Source organism: Mauremys reevesii, linkage group 3 (assembly GCF_016161935.1).
Source record: "Mauremys reevesii isolate NIE-2019 linkage group 3, ASM1616193v1, whole genome shotgun sequence".
NCBI classification, from domain to species: Eukaryota; Metazoa; Chordata; order Testudines; family Geoemydidae; genus Mauremys; species Mauremys reevesii.
Genome location: NC_052625.1, coordinates 94745691 through 94764120, shown reverse-complemented (window position 1 = coordinate 94764120; position 18430 = coordinate 94745691). Strand labels below are relative to the sequence as shown.

Below are 18430 nucleotides of genomic sequence, written 5' to 3'. Positions count from 1 at the left end.
ACTATGGCAACAGATACAGGAAAATGCTTTTTACTTGTAATTGGACTCTTCCTTTAAATTATATACACTATTATCCCGTTCTTTCTATTTTATGCATATTAAAAAGGCTAGAATAACATAAACCAGCAGCACAGTGTACATAAATGCATTTAAAATATACGGATTCATTTGCTTATCTTACTGCCAGCTCTTTTTCCTTATTTTCCAAATATTTTTAATAGGCAAAAATCATTACAAATAATGCAAAAATAAAGTAATAATAAAAGCTAAAAATGTTTAAAGTTGAAATAAACTGATCTGCCAACAGTGTAACAACACTCATTACCACTCCTTGTTCCCGTAGGGTATCCTAGTATGATGGAGATTCCTGCCACATGATACAACATCAACACAAACATGTAATTTAGCTTAGGTCTGCCCATTCCCTGGACAATGAAAACAAATGCACTAAAGAAAAATAAGTTTATGTGCCAGTCAATTGTTCAGGTAAAGTAACTATCACTTACCCAACAGTCGCAACAAAGCTCAGATTATGGGAAATACACGTCTGCAGCAGAGCAGTGCTAGCTACAACCCTAGATACTCCTTTCTGAGATTGTTTTATTTTAAAACTTCACCAAAATGAGAAGCACCTTCACTCTAAATAAGATGGGCACAAGCCAGCATTCCGAGAGACAAGAGTTTTCAGAACTGGGGTTTTATCTGTCCACCACAGAGATAAGGGACGGTTGTATATTTTGAAAGCAGAACTAATTTCCTCAAAATTCGTAACATTCACATCTCGGGTTTTCATTCAGGTCTAACCCTAGTGAAAAATAATATTCAGGAAAATATTCTTTCCTCATTTGCAGTTGTGCCACCCCACTAACACCACTGGACCTAATTCTGATATCACACCAGCTTGAGGCCCAACATTTGAAAAATTTCCCTGGAATTTCTTTGCTTTTGTGCAGTAAGTTAGAACTTCAACATTGCTGGGCCGGGGGGGGGGGGGGGGGCGCGTGGGGAGGGAGGGGATGTTTAATTTCCTCTTTTTCCCCCCACTCCTCTCAAAGAGCAGAACTAAAGATACATCATCTCTTTGAAAACTTTGAGTTTTACAGGCTGTAGTCACTCAAAATATTTAAAAAAGTATCTCATAGACTCAGACTTTAAGGTCAGAAGGGACCATTCTGATCATCTAGTCTGACCTCCTGCACAATTCAGGCCACAGAATCTCACCCACCCACTTCTATAACAAACCCCTAACCTATGTCTGAGTTACTGAAGTCCTCAAATTGTGGTTTGAAGACCTCAAGCTGCAGAGAATCCTCCAGCAAGTGACCCGTGCCCCATGCTGCAGAGGAAGGCGAAAAATCTCGTGCACTATAGGATTTCACTGAACTAAACTAAGAAGACTACAAGTAGGCAACAAAGTGCCCTCATTTTGATTAAATCTAAGACAGTTGTAGGTCACTTCTTTATGGATCAAAACTTACTGATAATGTTTGGTCTATGAGAGGTTATGGAAAGTTGTACATATTACACAGTAATTGTAATACTGTGGTTCAGCATTAAAATACTAACTCTGTAGAGTTCATTACATTACAAAAGAAAGTCTCCCCCAGGTTATGATGACCCGCTAATATTCTTCATAAGAAAGTGATAACACAAAAGCATTTTAAGTTCTCACAAATCCTGCAACACAAATATGTACCCCCACAGCTCATAAATTATACATCTTTATCTCACTGCACAACCAGCATTTTTCCCACCCTCCTCTTGATTTAACATGCTTCTTCACATTGACTTGTTGGGGCCAATTTGCCAGTGCTCTGTGCTTACTATGTAAGCCTCCATGAGCGTTACTACTTTATTAATTCATCCAAGCTCATGGAAAGAATCAACTACAGGAAGATCCACAGAAGACTAAAGACTGTTAATGAAAGGTATGTAAAACATGAAAATCACATGGAATTGCATGTAACATTTCTAATCATGACTTCAAGCTTACTGTATAAATCTTACTAGGAACTGTAAACTCATATATACAATTATCTGATATAAAACTCCTTTATTCTGACTCTCAATTCCATTGAAATCCACTCTAAAATCTCTTTTTTAAAACACACACGTGTGTAAATTTTCTAGATTCTCAAGATTTTCCTGTATTTGCCAAATGTTTATAATGTTCATCATGGGATCCGGATATCATTATGTATTTAGGACAAAGGTTTTACATGTGTTTTTCTCATAATCTCTTTGCTTTTGCTCACTACCAGAGTGTTTCTCTAACACAACTCATTGAACAAAGTGTTCCTTTATTCTCTGGTAGATGGAACTGAGCGAGAGAATGGGCAACAGGGCTACACTTGTGGCAGAAGAGAGAAAAAGAACACACAAAGCAATTTTTGCTTAATAAAACGCCAATGCTATTTTATATGAAGAACAGATCTTTGCATTCCAGAGAAACTGTATTTCTACAGGGCACTGCCAGTGAAGAAAACATCTCAGACCTCACATTCAGCGGTAAGTGCTACACAAACAGAAATTGAAGATAGTATTTTTATTATGGTTCACAGTGTTTATGCTAGGTTTTATAGTGCCTGGAATTTACCATATACCTACGAATTACAACATACAACTACTGCTAGCAATGTTTTGGATTGATGTTTGCAGGTTTAAATATGTTGAAACTTACAAATGAAGTAGTGAGAAAAGCTGATAACTCAAAACCCAAATGTGCTGATCAAGCCAAACTTTTAAAATGAAAGTTTTGAGATGATCTAGCCATGCAAATTAGCCCTGTAAATGGAAGCTACACCATGCCTTTACAGGGTCCTGTTACAGCAAGTGCAAGATGCTTTTGCTGAAGAAATTCTTGGTAGTTTGAGCAAACTGAAGGGATTCTGAAAAAGGGAAGGTCTTCTGACTGGGTGGCCTGAGTTACTGATGTTAAAGCTGGAATCACTTTACGAACAGTTTTTCTAAAATTTGTACCCTAACTGTAACAATTTGGCTAATGTATCAACTATATGTCGGGAAAGATGTAGAACAGCCTTTTAAATGACTAAAACTATGCTAACTACCCCAGGGAAATTCTAATTGCATTCACTAATCCCACACACTACAAAAATTGGAGAATTACTTGATTACTAAATAACGAAGTCTTTAATGGGTAGTGCTTCCACACAGACACTGATCTAAACTAATTTCACTTTGTTGTACATAAGAAAATAAGAGCAAACTATCTGAGAAAAGCTTGTGTTCCACTTCAATTTCCCCCCATACTATTTCTTGTGACTTTTCCCTAAAAAGTCTGACATTAAAAATTCCACTTGTTTTAATTTACACAAGTAAAAAAAATAAATGACATTTTTAAAAAGTGTTCAAACAGCACTGAGTTTGGCAACCACATTGCAGAAGTCCAGACTGATGCCTCTCCCTTCCTGTAGCTCTGCTAAAAGCCCCAGCCAGCCAACAACAGATGTAATTTCATAAGGCAAGCTTTGCCTAATCCTGGCCTCTCTCACAGGCTCCAGCGACTCCAAGTTGCCTTACTTGGGATGACAAACAGAAGTGGCCTCATTTCTATTCAACCTTACTCCCAGAAGATTCAATCATTTTAAAGGGAATTATGTCCACGCTCATAAACGTATATCCTTGGTATTACATTACTGCAAGTGTTCTGGCTTTTGTTAATGTAGCCTGACCCTCTATCTGTAACGTGAGTGAAAAAAAATTCCTCTTCAATAGCATGAGTTTAAAAAAAGTGCCAGCCTAAGCAGCAAAGCTGGGGTGTGTTTATGGTGAGAAATATGAATATGTAAAAATGGCACTTTCTTACACAGCACCTCTGTTCCCTGAGTATGCAAAATTATACAGTCTGATTTTAGTGACAAATTTATTCCCTTTAATTTCTTGTTAGTTTTGCAGAACTGTCATAGTTATGGAAAAGTGACTGGATTCTATTCTGGTTTGTCCATCAACAGAACTTTTCACTAAGGTCCCAATTCAGGAAAGCATCTCTTTTAGGGCAGCACATGCTTGAATTTATGCTAATGGGATTTAAGCAAGTGTGTAAGTGCTGTCCTGAATAGGGATAGAGTTAGGCATAGGTTTAAGTGCTTTCTTGGGACCTAACATCCAACTATAGATTCTTTATTATTGTGGACACTGAGCAACTCAAAGTGCAGAGGTTTGATTTTCAGATCTTTAGCTGAACTGGCAGGGCTGGTGAGTTAGGAAAATCATAATTTTACTTGTGAAATGAGCAAGTTTGATGTGAAAGTTATTAAGACACGTAAATGTGAAACCCAGCAATCATTTTTACAGGATCATTTCATACTTCAACTGCACTGCAATCATATTTTTTAAAAGGTTTGAATTTAACTAACCTCATTAAGATATTTTATAAAAGGGTATAAAATACTCAGTATCAACGCCAGCTACAGAATGCCTCCAAAATTGTTTCACTCTTTTGGGTATAAATGCCTTCTTCCCTCCACACAACCTCCCTCCCCTGTAAAAGTAAGTATTTAATCAGTTAAATACATAATTGGTTTTCACAACACATACACTTTGGTACACAACAGGCTCCCACGTGTAAATATATTTTTTTAGTTCATGACTCATTCACATAAAAACAAACACAAATCTCTCATCCCAAGAAGTGCCCAACTCAGCAAGACAAGAAATAAGGCTGTCCCACCAGACATTTTCAATGCTTTTTTTTTTTTAAATGCTGACAGCACATATTAGCTTCTCCTACTATATCCCTGGAGAACACTATGCAGTGAAAAAAAATGATAAACAGATTCTTCTTAAATGAAAGCCTATTACTCCCTGAATGGACTATACTGTTTTTAGAACAGTTTGGTTCTTAATTGTAGACTTTTGTCCACAGATGATGTAGCTAATCTGTTAATCAGGCTAATGTACATTAACTCCACCCGTAAAAATAATTAATTATTTTGTTGAATCATCTCTCTCCAGATGAACATGCATAGCTATAATCCCATCTCCACCTCAGTAGCTAGATTTCCGCCCCTAAAAATACCTAAGGGAGTCTTCTGGCCTTCTTATTCACACTGGGACTGATCCTGAAGTCAATATGAGCCTTGCCACAGACTTCCGTGAGCACAGGGTCAAGCCTTATTAATCTAGATGAAGTAAAACACAGATTATGGGTACAGCTGGTACAAAGGTGGCAGAATCTAGCCTAAAGGTTATATCAGAGAGATAAGGTGGGTGAGGTAAGATCTTTTATTCGACCAACTTCTGTTGGTGAGAGACAAGCTTCTGATCTTACACAGAGCTCTTCTTCAAGCCTGGGAAAAGTACGGAGTGTGTCACACTGACACTCTCAGTACCTTTCCTAGGCCTGAAGAAGAGCTCTGCGCAGCTCGAAAGCTTGTCTCTCTTACCAAAAGTTGGTCCAATAAAAGATGTTACCTCATCCACCTTGTGTAATATCCTGACACCAACACAACACCACATACAATAAAGGTTATATTGTAAATTAACCCCAGGTTTTTTCTCCCAGTCTTAGTGATCTAGGGTTGCCAGTTTCAGTTGGACATATTCCTTGAGGTCTCATCACATGACATAATCTTTAATTAAATATTAATCTTTCATTGCTGGAGACTCCAGCCAATTTTGGAGGGTTGGCAACCCTACAGTGATCGGAGATGAATACATTCAAAAGTCATTAAGAGCTGATCTTTTTTATTATAAAAACAATTGTAAACGATAATATTAAAATGACTGGGGGGAAATGTTTGTTTTTCGGCCAAACACTTTATTTGGACATCAAGCTTCAATTTTAAGGAAAGATTTTTAAGGCAGAGACTTAGAGCAGCCTCAGCTCCCAAAGTCACCAGGCCTTGATGGCACTCAGCACCTAAAACTAGATTTAACAAGGAGTTACTGACTGGAATCCCTTAATGTCACAGAAATACCACAGATCCAACAGTGACAGACGTTCTCTAGAAGCTAAGACTGACAGATCAGTTGAATGACAGTGCAATCATTATTTCTGTTTGTGTTGACAATCATAAAACTGCTGCTAAAATCATTCATGTGATCTTAGGACCATGTTCCTGGAACTAAAGAAAAAATACAGAAAAGGGTTACACAAATGATAGCCTAATTGAAAATATATTTTAAATGAAGCTGACCTGTCTCTTCGCTCCTCCTCAAAAATGTTTAATTCAGTGATGGTAGTATTAGACACAAGAGTGGTTGCTATTTTTAAACAAGAACATTTTAGAACGAACAGAAAAGGTTATCAATATTTTTATTTTAAAAAAAAATCAATTAACAGCTATATGCCAATTCCTATTACACAATTAAGGTCAAGTACTTGAAGAGTAAAATATATTGTCCCCCAGTATGTTTGCCAAATTCTATAATTTTACATACAGCATTCACTTTGCCTAATAAGCCAAAAATCTGGATGCTACCATTAAACATAACTTTGGTGGAGCAAGTTTTAGCTCGTGGCTTAGTCACATATGAAAGGGCAGCTCTTTCTGGTTATCCATCTCTAAAACACTGTCCATTTGTAAACGTTTATGTTCAAGTGCCTTGTGTACAGCTGCTCAGCTGTTCTGCAGGCTTCTCATCTGCTGCAGGGTCACGTTCAGATACTCATTCAGATAGCTCTTATTTTAAATGCAAGCTTTTTTGTTTCCTGATTTCGCCTTTCTTTCCCCCTGCCCTTCTCCTCCCCTCCTTTTTCTGTCACACACAGACGGCTACAGCCTTGGCTGGGAAGCTATCAGCCAGCTACAAACGTTTACAACAGAAGAGGAACGGACAGACAAAAGGTGACAGAAGATAATCATCATGGCATCGGCAGGTCTACAGTTCTTTGCTTTTATTTTAGCTTTGTTGGGTGTTTTCGGCGCCATCACAGCCACCCTACTGCCTAACTGGAAAGTAAATGCAGACGTGGGTTCAAATATCATAACAGCTATAACACAGATGCAAGGGCTCTGGATGGACTGCACATGGTACAGCACCGGGATGTTTAGCTGCACTCTGAAATATTCAGTCCTATCCCTCCCTGTCTACATCCAGGCTGCACGGACAACCATGGTCCTGTCTTGCATCCTATCAGCTTTTGGGATCTGCATCTCCACAGTAGGAATGAAGTGCACAAAGTTGGGAGGAGACAGGGACACCAAAAGCTACACTTCTTCTGCTGGAGGGGTCTGCTTCATCCTTGCAGGAATCTTTGAGTTGGTACCAACATCCTGGTACACAAGAGAGATAATTTCAAATTTTATGGACCCAACAGTCCCAGAGAGCAGTAAAAATGAACCAGGAGGAGCTGTTTATATTGGATTCATTTCAGCAGGACTTCTGTTCATTGCAGGTGTGATCTTCTGCACAACCTGTTTTAAAAAGCAGCAGGGAGCATGGATTTACCCTACTAAGCAACAACAGTGTCCAGCCACACAGCAAGAAAACAATGCAGGCTACAACCTGAAGGACTATGTGTAAATATAGTAATGTCTATCAGCTGGGGCTTTTTTTGTTTACTTTAGATTTTAAAAAAACCAAACACTTAACTGTTCTTAATGTCAAGGCTGCAATTACATTTTAACAAGGTATTTTTATTTTTAATTAAAATCAGGAAAAAAGATGGCAGGAAATAAAGCATAAATATCTGCTGCAAGCATTTTTTTTTTTTTGCGGATTTTTCAAACCAAATTCTTTGGCTTTCCAGCTGAAATTTACTGAAGAGAAAGGAACCAATTCAAACAGTGCAATTAAACTAATGTTTAGTTACAGCACAGACAGTTAAACACAAAAGAAAATCTATTCAGCAAATACAGGATATCTGTAATGTACCAAAATTTGTGATTTATTTATTTTTTAGAATTTCGTTTTATTATGGCACAAACAAAACCAACTCTCCGTCTGTGTGAAGCCCCGTGCATTGCTTTTAATCACAGCCACATTTGCCTTTCGTTTCCAGCTCCCAACTGCCATGGTAACTAGATTTCTTTTTAAAAAACGCAGCCACATTGTATATCGGCATATCAGGAGCTGAAGAGCTAACGCTGCCACTGAGATATTGCCAAAAATGGCCCTCCAAAAATCACCACCTGCTGTGTGTTCCATGTTTTATTTTAAAAGAAAAGTCTACTAGGCAGTCTCCAACTGCTGGCAATCTACTACCAAACAACAACTGTTCGGTTTGAGGAGGAACACGACAAAAGAAGTGTCATCACGACTGAGTAAATACTTGGAAGCTTTAACCCACTGGCTACACATTTAGGCACAAGAAAAATCGGCACCCTCCCTGGCTTATCTTCCTTACTCTACAAAGCAAACCACTAGCCTTTAACTAATGGAGTATTTCACCTCCTGTTATTTATTCATTATTTATTGAACCCTATACATTTTCGGCCCTTTTAAAATTTAATTTCATAGAGCTTGATCTAACACCCATTGAAGTCAATGGATCAAACCCACTGCAATATGCCATATACAGCAGTGGTCAATGACAGCATCTTAGTTTACAAGTACTTTATCAGTTTAATTAACTTGGTGAATGTTTCTAAAACCTCAGAACCTTCTTTCCAGCATGCAGAACTTATTGGACATTTGTAGGAGATGTCTCATGTCAAATATTGTCCTAGATGTTAAAACAAAAAAAAAAAAAATGATGTGAATTTGCTGATGTAAGTGAGGGCATAAAAGAGGAGTGGACATAGGTTTGAATGTCTGGGGATATGACTCTGGACAAGTTCCTCACAGTTCAGTCAGGTACTAGAATATGTCTTGTTTATTGCTTTTTAGTGCTCAGATTATTAGCTCATGAATCATTAAAATACTATGATAGAACTGTAGTATAAAATAGATTAATATAGTAAGCATCAAATAAAGAAATCTGAATGGTGTGGAAGGAGTGAAGCTTAATCTTTTGTTATGGGCTTTTATAAAGAGAGCAATGATTTTGTACACACGACAGTGTCTAGCATATATCCATTAGCTCTGAGTTATGAGAACTTGCCTTATATTATATGTTAACAGTGAGCATTTCAATTTTCTGCCTATTTTATGAAGCAGTTTGTTTTGTACCATCACTGGCAACTGTGCCGGATCAGCAGTAATTCAGTGGTTCAGACTTAGCCAGAACCAGAACTGAAAAAGCCAAAGTTATTTAGGGACAGTGGCCTAGTGCACCGCAACACTCCAAGACAGTTGTATTGAGTTTATGTTGTAAAAGTGTATACATTCAGGGGTGTATAGTTTTCTTGAAACACCTATATTTTTCTGGAGAACTGATTAATTGAGGTATTATTGTTTCAAAAATATTTGCATGTCAAATCAGGAGCATCTCTAGCTTGTAAATTTTTTAAAAATCACCAGAGAAAACAAGAACCAAAGAAGTAGTCTTGGGAAAGACCCAAAAAATATTTATTTGCATGTTGTAAGCAAAACTGAGGATTCCAACTGTTACATAAGCAGCTAAGAAAGACTCCTTTGCCAAGACTACTTATATAGAAGAATCAGAAGTTCCTTATTTACCAATGCAAAATCTAAGCAAGAACTTTTGGTTTAACTCACAACAAGCACCTCAACAACTTTCCAAGAGAAAAAAAGCAGCTCCACACCCAGTATTGGTATCTAATTAAGGTTGTATGGTAGTCAAACTCTCAAGGATCATGGCAAAAAGTTGGAGGATAAATCTACAACAAGACAGCAGGAGTCGTAAAGGAAAATGTGGCAAAAGGAGTGTGAAAAATAGCCGCAATGTTTTTATCTGCTGATTTCTGTTTCTTTTGCTCTTGCAATAGTCTCTGTTTGCTTTAGAGAGAAATATTCAATAAATAAAAGCTTAACTTTAAGCATGTCGTCTTTTTTGAAGGGTACTCATCAGAAAAAGACAGGGGATTACAGGACTTCATTCTGATCTACCCATTGCTAGCTAACAGCCTATCAACAGTCTGAGAGCCAGATTCTCAGGTGGTGGAGCTCTACTTAACATAGGAGAGTGGGAGGCAACAGGGATCCAATTACAGCTACCTGATTCAGGAGGCTGGTTTGCAGTAGCCCCAGTTTTGACTACACCAATGCTGCCATGCCCTCAACTAGCCTCCTTTGCTAGAGAGGAGGGGATGACCAGCACAAAGTTGAGATTTTGGCCCCAGCTCTACGTTTTCCTCATTTGCTCTCAGTTCACACATTTCTGCTATAAAAGGGAGCTAGGACTCACTGATATTACTTTATAAAAACTGAACGTTGGAGGGAGTAAATGGCCAACAAAACAACAGGTCTTTAAAAAAATAATTGTAGATGTTTACTGCCCCAGACAGACCGTAGTCTTTTCTCCATGCTGGCAGTAAGAAGTTCCAGGTAGCTTTGAGCGACACACAGAGGCTCGAGATGCAGAGGAAATTGGGGGGTGGGGGAAAGAAGGGGGGATGAGTCAGGGAGAGAAGATTAAGAGCAAAGAATCTGGGAGACAAGAAGGCTGGAGGAAAAACAATGCAGCTCAGAAGAGGAGACAAAGACAGACAAAGACCTAGAAATGGGCTAAGGCAGGGGAGAGCAGTCTCCCCAGAAGAGCTCTGCAGGCGAGTTAGAGAAGTTGGCAGAGTTTCGAACTCCCTCCTCCTCCTGAGAAGCACTGGTCTGTCTCCACTTCCTTTCTCGCAGTTCAGGAGATCTCCCAGTGGGAGGGAGGGGAGAGGATACAGGACTGACCCGAGGGGTATTTTATACGACCCTGTTATCTTCAGGCTGCCTGTACTGTCCCTTGAGCTGCTTCTGCTGGGATATGAAATTACAAGAGAAGGTAGAGCAGGAAGGAAATCAGTAGAACTTGGAACTGTGGCTCTACTGTGAACATGGCATCACAGAACTATGTTTTTCTCTCTCAAGGATTCCAGGTTAAATCTGCTCAGTTTACAAGTAAAAATGTTTTTTCTTATCGGCCCTGCAAATTCAGCCTGGGATCTGACAGTGAAGCTGTGCAGTTTTTGTTTCTTGCACTCTTGTAAGTAACAGTCTGCAGATTATAGTCTGCTTTCACATGTTACACATGTGCAACCCCACTGCTTATAATGGGGACAGGTCCAACTCCCATGGAGAGGCAACTTCACCCATCCCAACTGGGACCTCCCTTTGTTCTCTTCCACCCCCTTTTACAGCTTTGGCACGAGGCAGGAATCTTTTGTCCTCTCTGGATCCCCACTCCTCTTTCTAAATGGAAAAGCACTAGGTTTAAGATGAATTCCACCATTCTCCCTGGGCTGGCTAATACAGGAAGGCTTGCAGGTAAACAAACCCATTCACAGTTCATTGATTCTGAAGGACCCTTAATGGTTTCCACCTAATGTGTTTACATCAGTAATACAAGTTTATATCTTATTCGCCTAACTCCAGACATAGAAATAATACATGCAAACAAATAGGATGAACACACTCAGTAGATCATAAGCTTTGTAATGATACCTTACAAGAGACCTTTTGCATGAAACATATTCCAGTTACATCAGATTCACACTTATAAACATATTTCCATAAAACATATGGAGTGCAACATCACAGAGGGAGAGGGCAAATTTTTATGAGCTTGCGCTGTATAGAGAGAGCTGTACAGTGCAAGACAATATTATTTGGGTTTACAACCCAAAGGGGGTGTGCACTTCAGTGCCAGGCAATTTCTTAGCTGAATCTCCCCATAGACAGCTGCTTGCAGACTCTGTGTGATTCTACAGCTGGTGCGTCCCTACCCGTGTGTATGCGCTGCCAGAGGCCGGAAAGCCTGATTCAGCGAAACAGGAAGAGGGAGCCTAGGCTAGTGGAGCAGGCAGACTCAGTGAAACCCCAGCACATCAGGTGGCATCCTGGACCGGGGATGGGATGGGGTGGTGAGGGGGTAGGGTGGGTGTTCCAACCCGTCACAAAATATATTTAAACAACTGACCCAGCTCCAACATTTTGGCATGTACTGATGAAACTCCATTGTTTGGCAATGTTAGATGTGTCATTTGTTTGAGGTTTCTTTAAAAACTCTTCAACATTACAGGAGTTTTTGATATTCCAATCCATTGCTATGGAAAGGACTGGGATGTCACAAGCGTAACTTGTGACCAGCTCTGGCTCATCCTTTGGAATGGGATTGTAAAACATTTAAAACAACACGCTTTAGAAATATGTGTAGATATTTCATCAATCAGTTATTTCCTTTAGTTAAGAGACCTTGCTATTTTCAGTAAGCAGTTTTCAAATCACAGTCCAAAAGAATGGTTTACTTTAGAAGTAAGAAGAGGGGGAAAATACTCACTTATTGAAACAGCTTTCCCCACTGCCATCAGAAAACATTAATAATAATCTGCATTATTCTAAGCCTTTTCAGTGGTAGTGCTTCACTCAGTTGCCTCCAGCCTCAATTTACTCCAATGGTGCTATACACCGAGCAGCCCTAAAATATTTCTGAACAGCATTGTAGCAGCTGAACTGGGAGTTGATCAGACTGATTTATGTACTGTACTTTCACTAATGCTCTGTTGCAGCTAAGTGTCCCCCTTATGCCCCAACATCACTTTCCTGATATTTTGTATTTAAACTTTCGCTCTCTAAATGTTTACTCATATCCCAATCAAATGTTTTACAGTTGCTCACTGGCTATTAAACTGTTTAAAGGATATTTTCATTTTATATTTAGTCATTACATACTTTTAAACTATTTTATTAATTCCCACAAAGATGTTTATTGCTGGATGAAACTTTAGAATCAATGTGCTGTCACTGTTCAGCATTAATGAATGCAGTTCAAATCAGTATAGAGCCCATATAATGCATTTTGCTTTGAGGATCTTCCTCAGATAAAATGTGTAAGGACAAAACTGTGTGCACTCAAAATTGTACCATTCTAATTGTGGAAGCACTGATCTGATTCCCTCGATAAAGGTTGTCTATTTAAAGGAGAAAAATCAATCAAAAGAAGGGAATTGCAGGTACCTGGGGCTAGATTCGCAAAAGGACTGAGGTGCCTACTCGCCTCTATAAGTGCCTTATGTCCAACATTTAGGCACCTCGTCATTCACAAAACCACCACTGAGCTGCCACCTAACCTTGTAGGTGCCTGCATTTCTTGGGTGCCTAAGCTTTTGCTAGTGGGCAAGTGCAAAACTGCATAAGTCCTGATGCCCTGGTAGGATTCTGAGGGCTGGTCTACATTACGGGGGAAAATCGATCTAAGATACGCAACTTCAGCTACGTGAATAACGTAGCTGAAGTCGAAGTATCTTATATCGAATTACCTACCGTCCTCACGGCGCGGGATCGATGTCCGCGGCTCCACATGTCAACTCCGCTACCGCCATTCAGGTTAGTGGAGTTCCGGAGTCGACAGGAGCGCGTTCGGGGATCGATATATCGCGTCTAGATGAGACGCAATATATCGATCCCAAGAAATCGATTGCTACCCGCCGATACGGCGGGTAGTGAAGATGTACCCTGAGACTAGGCATTTCTCTGCCTATCTCATCTGCACGGCCCAATCCAGTAGCTAAGCTCAGAGAACACCAGTAGCTAAGCTCAGAGTACACCTAATCTATACAAAAGAAAGCTTTTTCTCAGCATTTCCCACTGGCTAGTTTGCTGGCTTCTGCGTATCCCTTTCTTATGCACCTAACTCTCCCTATACAATGCATGGGAAGTTTGGGCGTCTAACTCAGGGTTGTGAATTCCACGGGGCAGCAGGATGCCTAGGAGTTTAGGAGTTGTAATGCTTAAGTTCCCTTTGTGAATTTAGCCCCAACATTTTTACATTATATACAAATGTTAAACCTTGTACTCCTTAGTATTATAATGCAATCCTAGTTTATGGTCCAATCCTACAACAAAGTCAATGAAAGTTTTACCACTGTCTTCAATAGGAGCAGGAAAAAAAGAACATAATTGATCTATCTGATCAGCCCAGCAGATCTAGCTAGTCCAATATCCTCTTTCAGAAGTGACTAGTACCAGATGCTCCAAAGTAAGATACAAGAATCATCAAAATAGACAATTCCGGAATAGCTTATCCCTAGCAGAATTTTCTTGACCCTCTCACTTAGTGGTTTGCTTATTCCCTGAAACATGACAATTTATATTCCTTCTTTAAAAAATATCCGATCTAATGTCACTGTGAATGTTATCCACATAATGTTTAACCCTATTTTGAGTCCCACTAAACTCTTGGCATCAGTGATACCTTGTGACAGTTAGTTCCACAGGTTAATTGTATGTGATAAAGATATTCCCTTTTATCAATTTTAAATTTACCATGTTTCAATTTCACTGAATGTTTCCCCATGTTCTTTTATTTAACTTCTTTATACCATCATCTCTGTAAAGAGTCACAACCATTTCAAGCTCCCCTCGTATGGAAGACTTTCCATGCCTCCTGTCATTTTATTATTCATCTCTGAGTGCCTACTGTATTTCTGCAATGTCTTTTTCAGGATCAGGTCCACACTCCTTTTGGCCTTGATCATGAAAGGTGTTGTGTGCCCTCAACTCCCACTCATTCCAATGGCTTTAAGCATTTCTCAGGATCAGTCCTTTTTGTACAAGTACTGATCTTTTTACAAGTTGCTGTTACATGCTACAGCTTCATCTAATTCTTTACAGTATCTCCTGCTAGCAAAGTCAATGCACAAAGATGACTCACCTCTGGTTTTGGAACAAAGGCTCGACCTGGAATTGTGAAACGGTTTTGAACAGTGCAGAGGTACTGAGACATGATGGACAGTCTGCTACGTTGCTTGCTTCCTGTGGTGGCTGTGAGCCTCTATGGGATAATCAGAGTGTCATTTATAAGTCAATGAATCCAGACTGACCAAGTGAAAAGAATATTAAAGCTCTATCAACTTGCAGCTTAATCTAAGGTAAGGATATTTAAAACCAAGAGTAACAAATTTTTTTTTAAAGCACCCTCTTAAAAGTAAATACAAAGATAAAAAATAACATCCAAACCCTCTAAAGTTTTTCTAGCATGCCTATCAAGGTATCTGAATTACATACAATTTATTGCCCCAAACCTGTAGTTAAATCTGCACAGGTAGTTCCCTGCACTTTTGTGGAGCTTCACTGATATAAAAAACGGTTCTGGGAGCCACCTGAACAGATCTGCTTGTAGGGCTCATGCTGAAGACAGAATTGGGTGACAATGTTCTCAAAGCCTTTGTTCCCAATGTCCATGTTTGGGTGTTTATTTTTCTGGTCTTTTTTAATTCTTGCCAGATCAAATATTAGTCAAATGAGTTCTTACAGACTCAGTATAAGGAAGCAAATAAAAGTATTATTCCCTGTAAATCCATCTGAACTTATTACAAAGGCTGATTTTTCCCTCAATAACTGGATGACATTTTAAAAATATCGTTAAATGAAACAGTTTAATAAAAATGAGGCAACAAATCTTCAAATATTTTTCACTTAAAATTCAGCTCTGAAGATCTCTTAATTTCCAAAAAAAAGTCCAAAAAGACTTATAAAGCGATAATTACTAGTTTTGTAAATGACCACCTGAAAACACCAGGCAAGAAAATACAAGTTATGTGCCACATAAAGTTGTACAAAGACGTTTTACTGTCAGAATCAGTATCATCACTTTTTTCCTTGCTGTTGCCCATTTTCGTCTTTCAAGCTACTCATTCCATCTAAAATCCATATATGGGCAATATCTGATTTTGTGCCAAGTAAAAAATAACAACAGTAATAAGTATTTTTGGTCACTTTTTTTCTTTCTTCCAACAAAATTAGAAATTCTGCTTACTAGTATCTTTCATCTGATGATCTAAACGTGTATCTCTATACACGTCGGTGAAACTGGCTAAGTGTTGTTATTCCTGTTCTTCTACTAGTGCATTTTAAGTATTTATAAGACACCTATATCCTGGGTATCTACGTCCAATTTTTACAAACAGTTAAACAGAGGAAGAAAGGTGAAACAACTTGCCTAAGGCCTAAACAGAGACTGGCTGATCCAGGAATAAAATCTAGAAGTTCTGACTCCCAGTTTCCTAGCTGACCATAAGGTAACCGTTTTTTTTACTGAAGGTAGTGTATTTCCCAAAAAGGCATACCAACTCATATAAATAATGGAAATGTGAACCATAACACTGAAAGGCTTTGATCTTCTCTTTTATAAAATATTCATTGGAATCACGCACATTTAAATAAGTGAGAAACCAAGAAACAGAAGATCCTACAGTGTAAACACAACCACCACCGACTCATTCCATGACCTTGAGAACATCACTCTACTTTATAATGTTCAGTCTTTTCAGCTTTCTAAATACAAGGAACTTAACGGGTATGCTATTTTGCATGTCATTTGAGCTATGTTGGGTGCAGAAACACTATAATCTGCATGTCATGTTGGAAAAAAAACCCTAAAGGCACATACAGCTGGTTATAGCTATATAAAGTACGGAGTGTTTCTATGTTCTCAGTTTTCTTTGTAATTCTTTTTTGTTGCTATCATAGCATTCCACATCTTTCCACTTTATATTTTAAAGCCTACTCTATTAGCCATTTTTAATGTTTAGGCTAATAGCTCTTATGTTATCAAGTATTTTGGGAAAAAGAACTGGATCTTTTGTGCCAGTAATCACATGGACTCAGTGATGATAAAAGAAGGCTGCTTTATTTCACATTCACAATATACAGACTACTTGTCCCAGATGTTCTCTTCAGCCATCTACTGGAACCACTTAAGTACTTATCTCGAACCCTGTTCTCGCAAAAACTGCAGTAAATGTAGCAGAATGATGAACATAAGAACATAAGAATGGCCGTACCGGGTCAGACCAAAGGTCCATCTAGCCCAGTATTTGTCTACCAACAGTGGCCAATGCCAGGTGCCCCAGAGGGAGTGAACCTAACAGGCAATGATCAAGTGATCTCTCTCCTGCCATCCATCTCCATCCTCTGACGAACAGAGGCTAGGGACACCATTCTTTACCCATCCTGGCTAATAGCCATTTATGGACTTAGCCACCATGAATTTATCCAGTTCCCTTTTAAACATTGTTATAGTCCTAGCCTTCACAACCTCCTCAGGTAAGGAGTTCCACAAGTTGACTGTGCGCTGCATGAAGAACTTCCTTTTATTTATTTTAAACCTGCTGCCTATTAATTTCATTTGGTGACCCCTAGTTCTTGTATTATGGGAATAAGTAAATAACTTTTCCTTATCCACTTCCTCAACATCACTCATGATTTTATATACCTCTATCATATCCACCCTCAGTCTCCTCTTTTCCAAGCTGAAGAGTCCTAGCCTCTTTAATCTTTCCTCGTATGGGACCCTCTCCAAACCCCTAATAATTTTAGTTGCCCTTTTCTGAACCTTTTCTAGTGCGAGAATATCTTTTTTGAGGTGAGGAGACCACATCTGTACACAGTATTCAAGATGTGGGTGTACCACGGATTTATATAAGGGCAATAATATATTCTCAGTCTTATTCTCTATCCCCTTTTTAATGATTCCTAACATCCTGTTTGCTTTTTTGACCGCCTCTGCACACTGCCGTGGACATCTTCAGAGAACTATCCACAATGACTCCAAGATCTTTTTCCTGACTCGTTGTAGCTAAATTAGCCCCCATCATATTGTATGTATAGTTGGGGTTATTTTTTCCAATGTGCATTACTTTACATTTATCCACATTAAATTTCATTTGCCATTTTGTTGCCCAATCACTTAGTTTTGTGAGATCTTTTTGAAGTTCTTCACAATCTGCTTTGGTCTTAACTGTCTTGAGTAGTTTAGTATCATCTGCAAACTTTGCCACCTCACTGTTTACCCCTTTCTCCAGATCATTTATGAATAAATTGAATAGGATTAGTCCTAAGACTGACCCTTGGGGAACACCACTAGTTACCCCTCTCCATTCTGAGAATTTACCATTAATTCCTACCCTTTGTTCCCTTGTCTTTTAACCAGTTCTCAATCCATGAAAGGACCTTCCCTTTTATCCCATGACAGCTTAATTTATGTAAGAGCCTTTGGTGAGGGACCTTGTCAAAGGATTTCGGAAATCTAAGTACACTATGTCCGCTGGATCCCCCTTGTCCACGTTTGTTGACCCCTTCAAAGAACTCTAATAGATTAATAAGACACGATTTCCCTTTACAGAAACCATGTTGACTATTGCTCAACAGTTTATGTTTTTCTATTTGTCTGACAATTTTATTCTTAACTATTGTTTCGACTAATTTGCCCGGTACCAACGTTAGACTTACCGGTCTGTAATTGCCGGGATCACCTCTAGAGCCCTTTTTAAATATTGGCGTTACATTAGCTAACTTCCAGTTATTGGGTACCGAAGCCGATTTAAAGGACAGGTTACAAACCTTAGTTAATAGTTCCGCAACTTCACATTTGAGTTCTTTCAGAACTCTTGGGTGAATGCTATCTGGTCCGGGTGACTTG

At 38.9% G+C, this 18430-nt stretch overlaps 2 protein-coding genes across 8 annotated transcripts in view; one reads left to right on the top strand and one right to left on the bottom strand.

Moving 5' to 3' along the window:
- The window catches only part of TFB1M (transcription factor B1, mitochondrial), a 60702-nt gene that overhangs the window by 7495 nt on the left and 34777 nt on the right, over positions 1-18430 (bottom strand). For all 7 annotated transcript variants that reach the window (XM_039528226.1, XM_039528224.1, XM_039528225.1 and 4 more), the window contains one exon: positions 14663-14782. In XM_039528226.1, the coding sequence (XP_039384160.1) occupies positions 14663-14782 (120 nt within the window). The remainder of the gene's footprint in view (positions 1-14662; positions 14783-18430) is intronic.
- Positions 6784-7488, top strand: CLDN20 (claudin 20). Its single transcript, XM_039528232.1, has one exon. It carries the CDS (start codon positions 6829-6831, stop codon positions 7486-7488), a length of 660 nt encoding a protein of 219 aa, XP_039384166.1. The 5' UTR covers positions 6784-6828.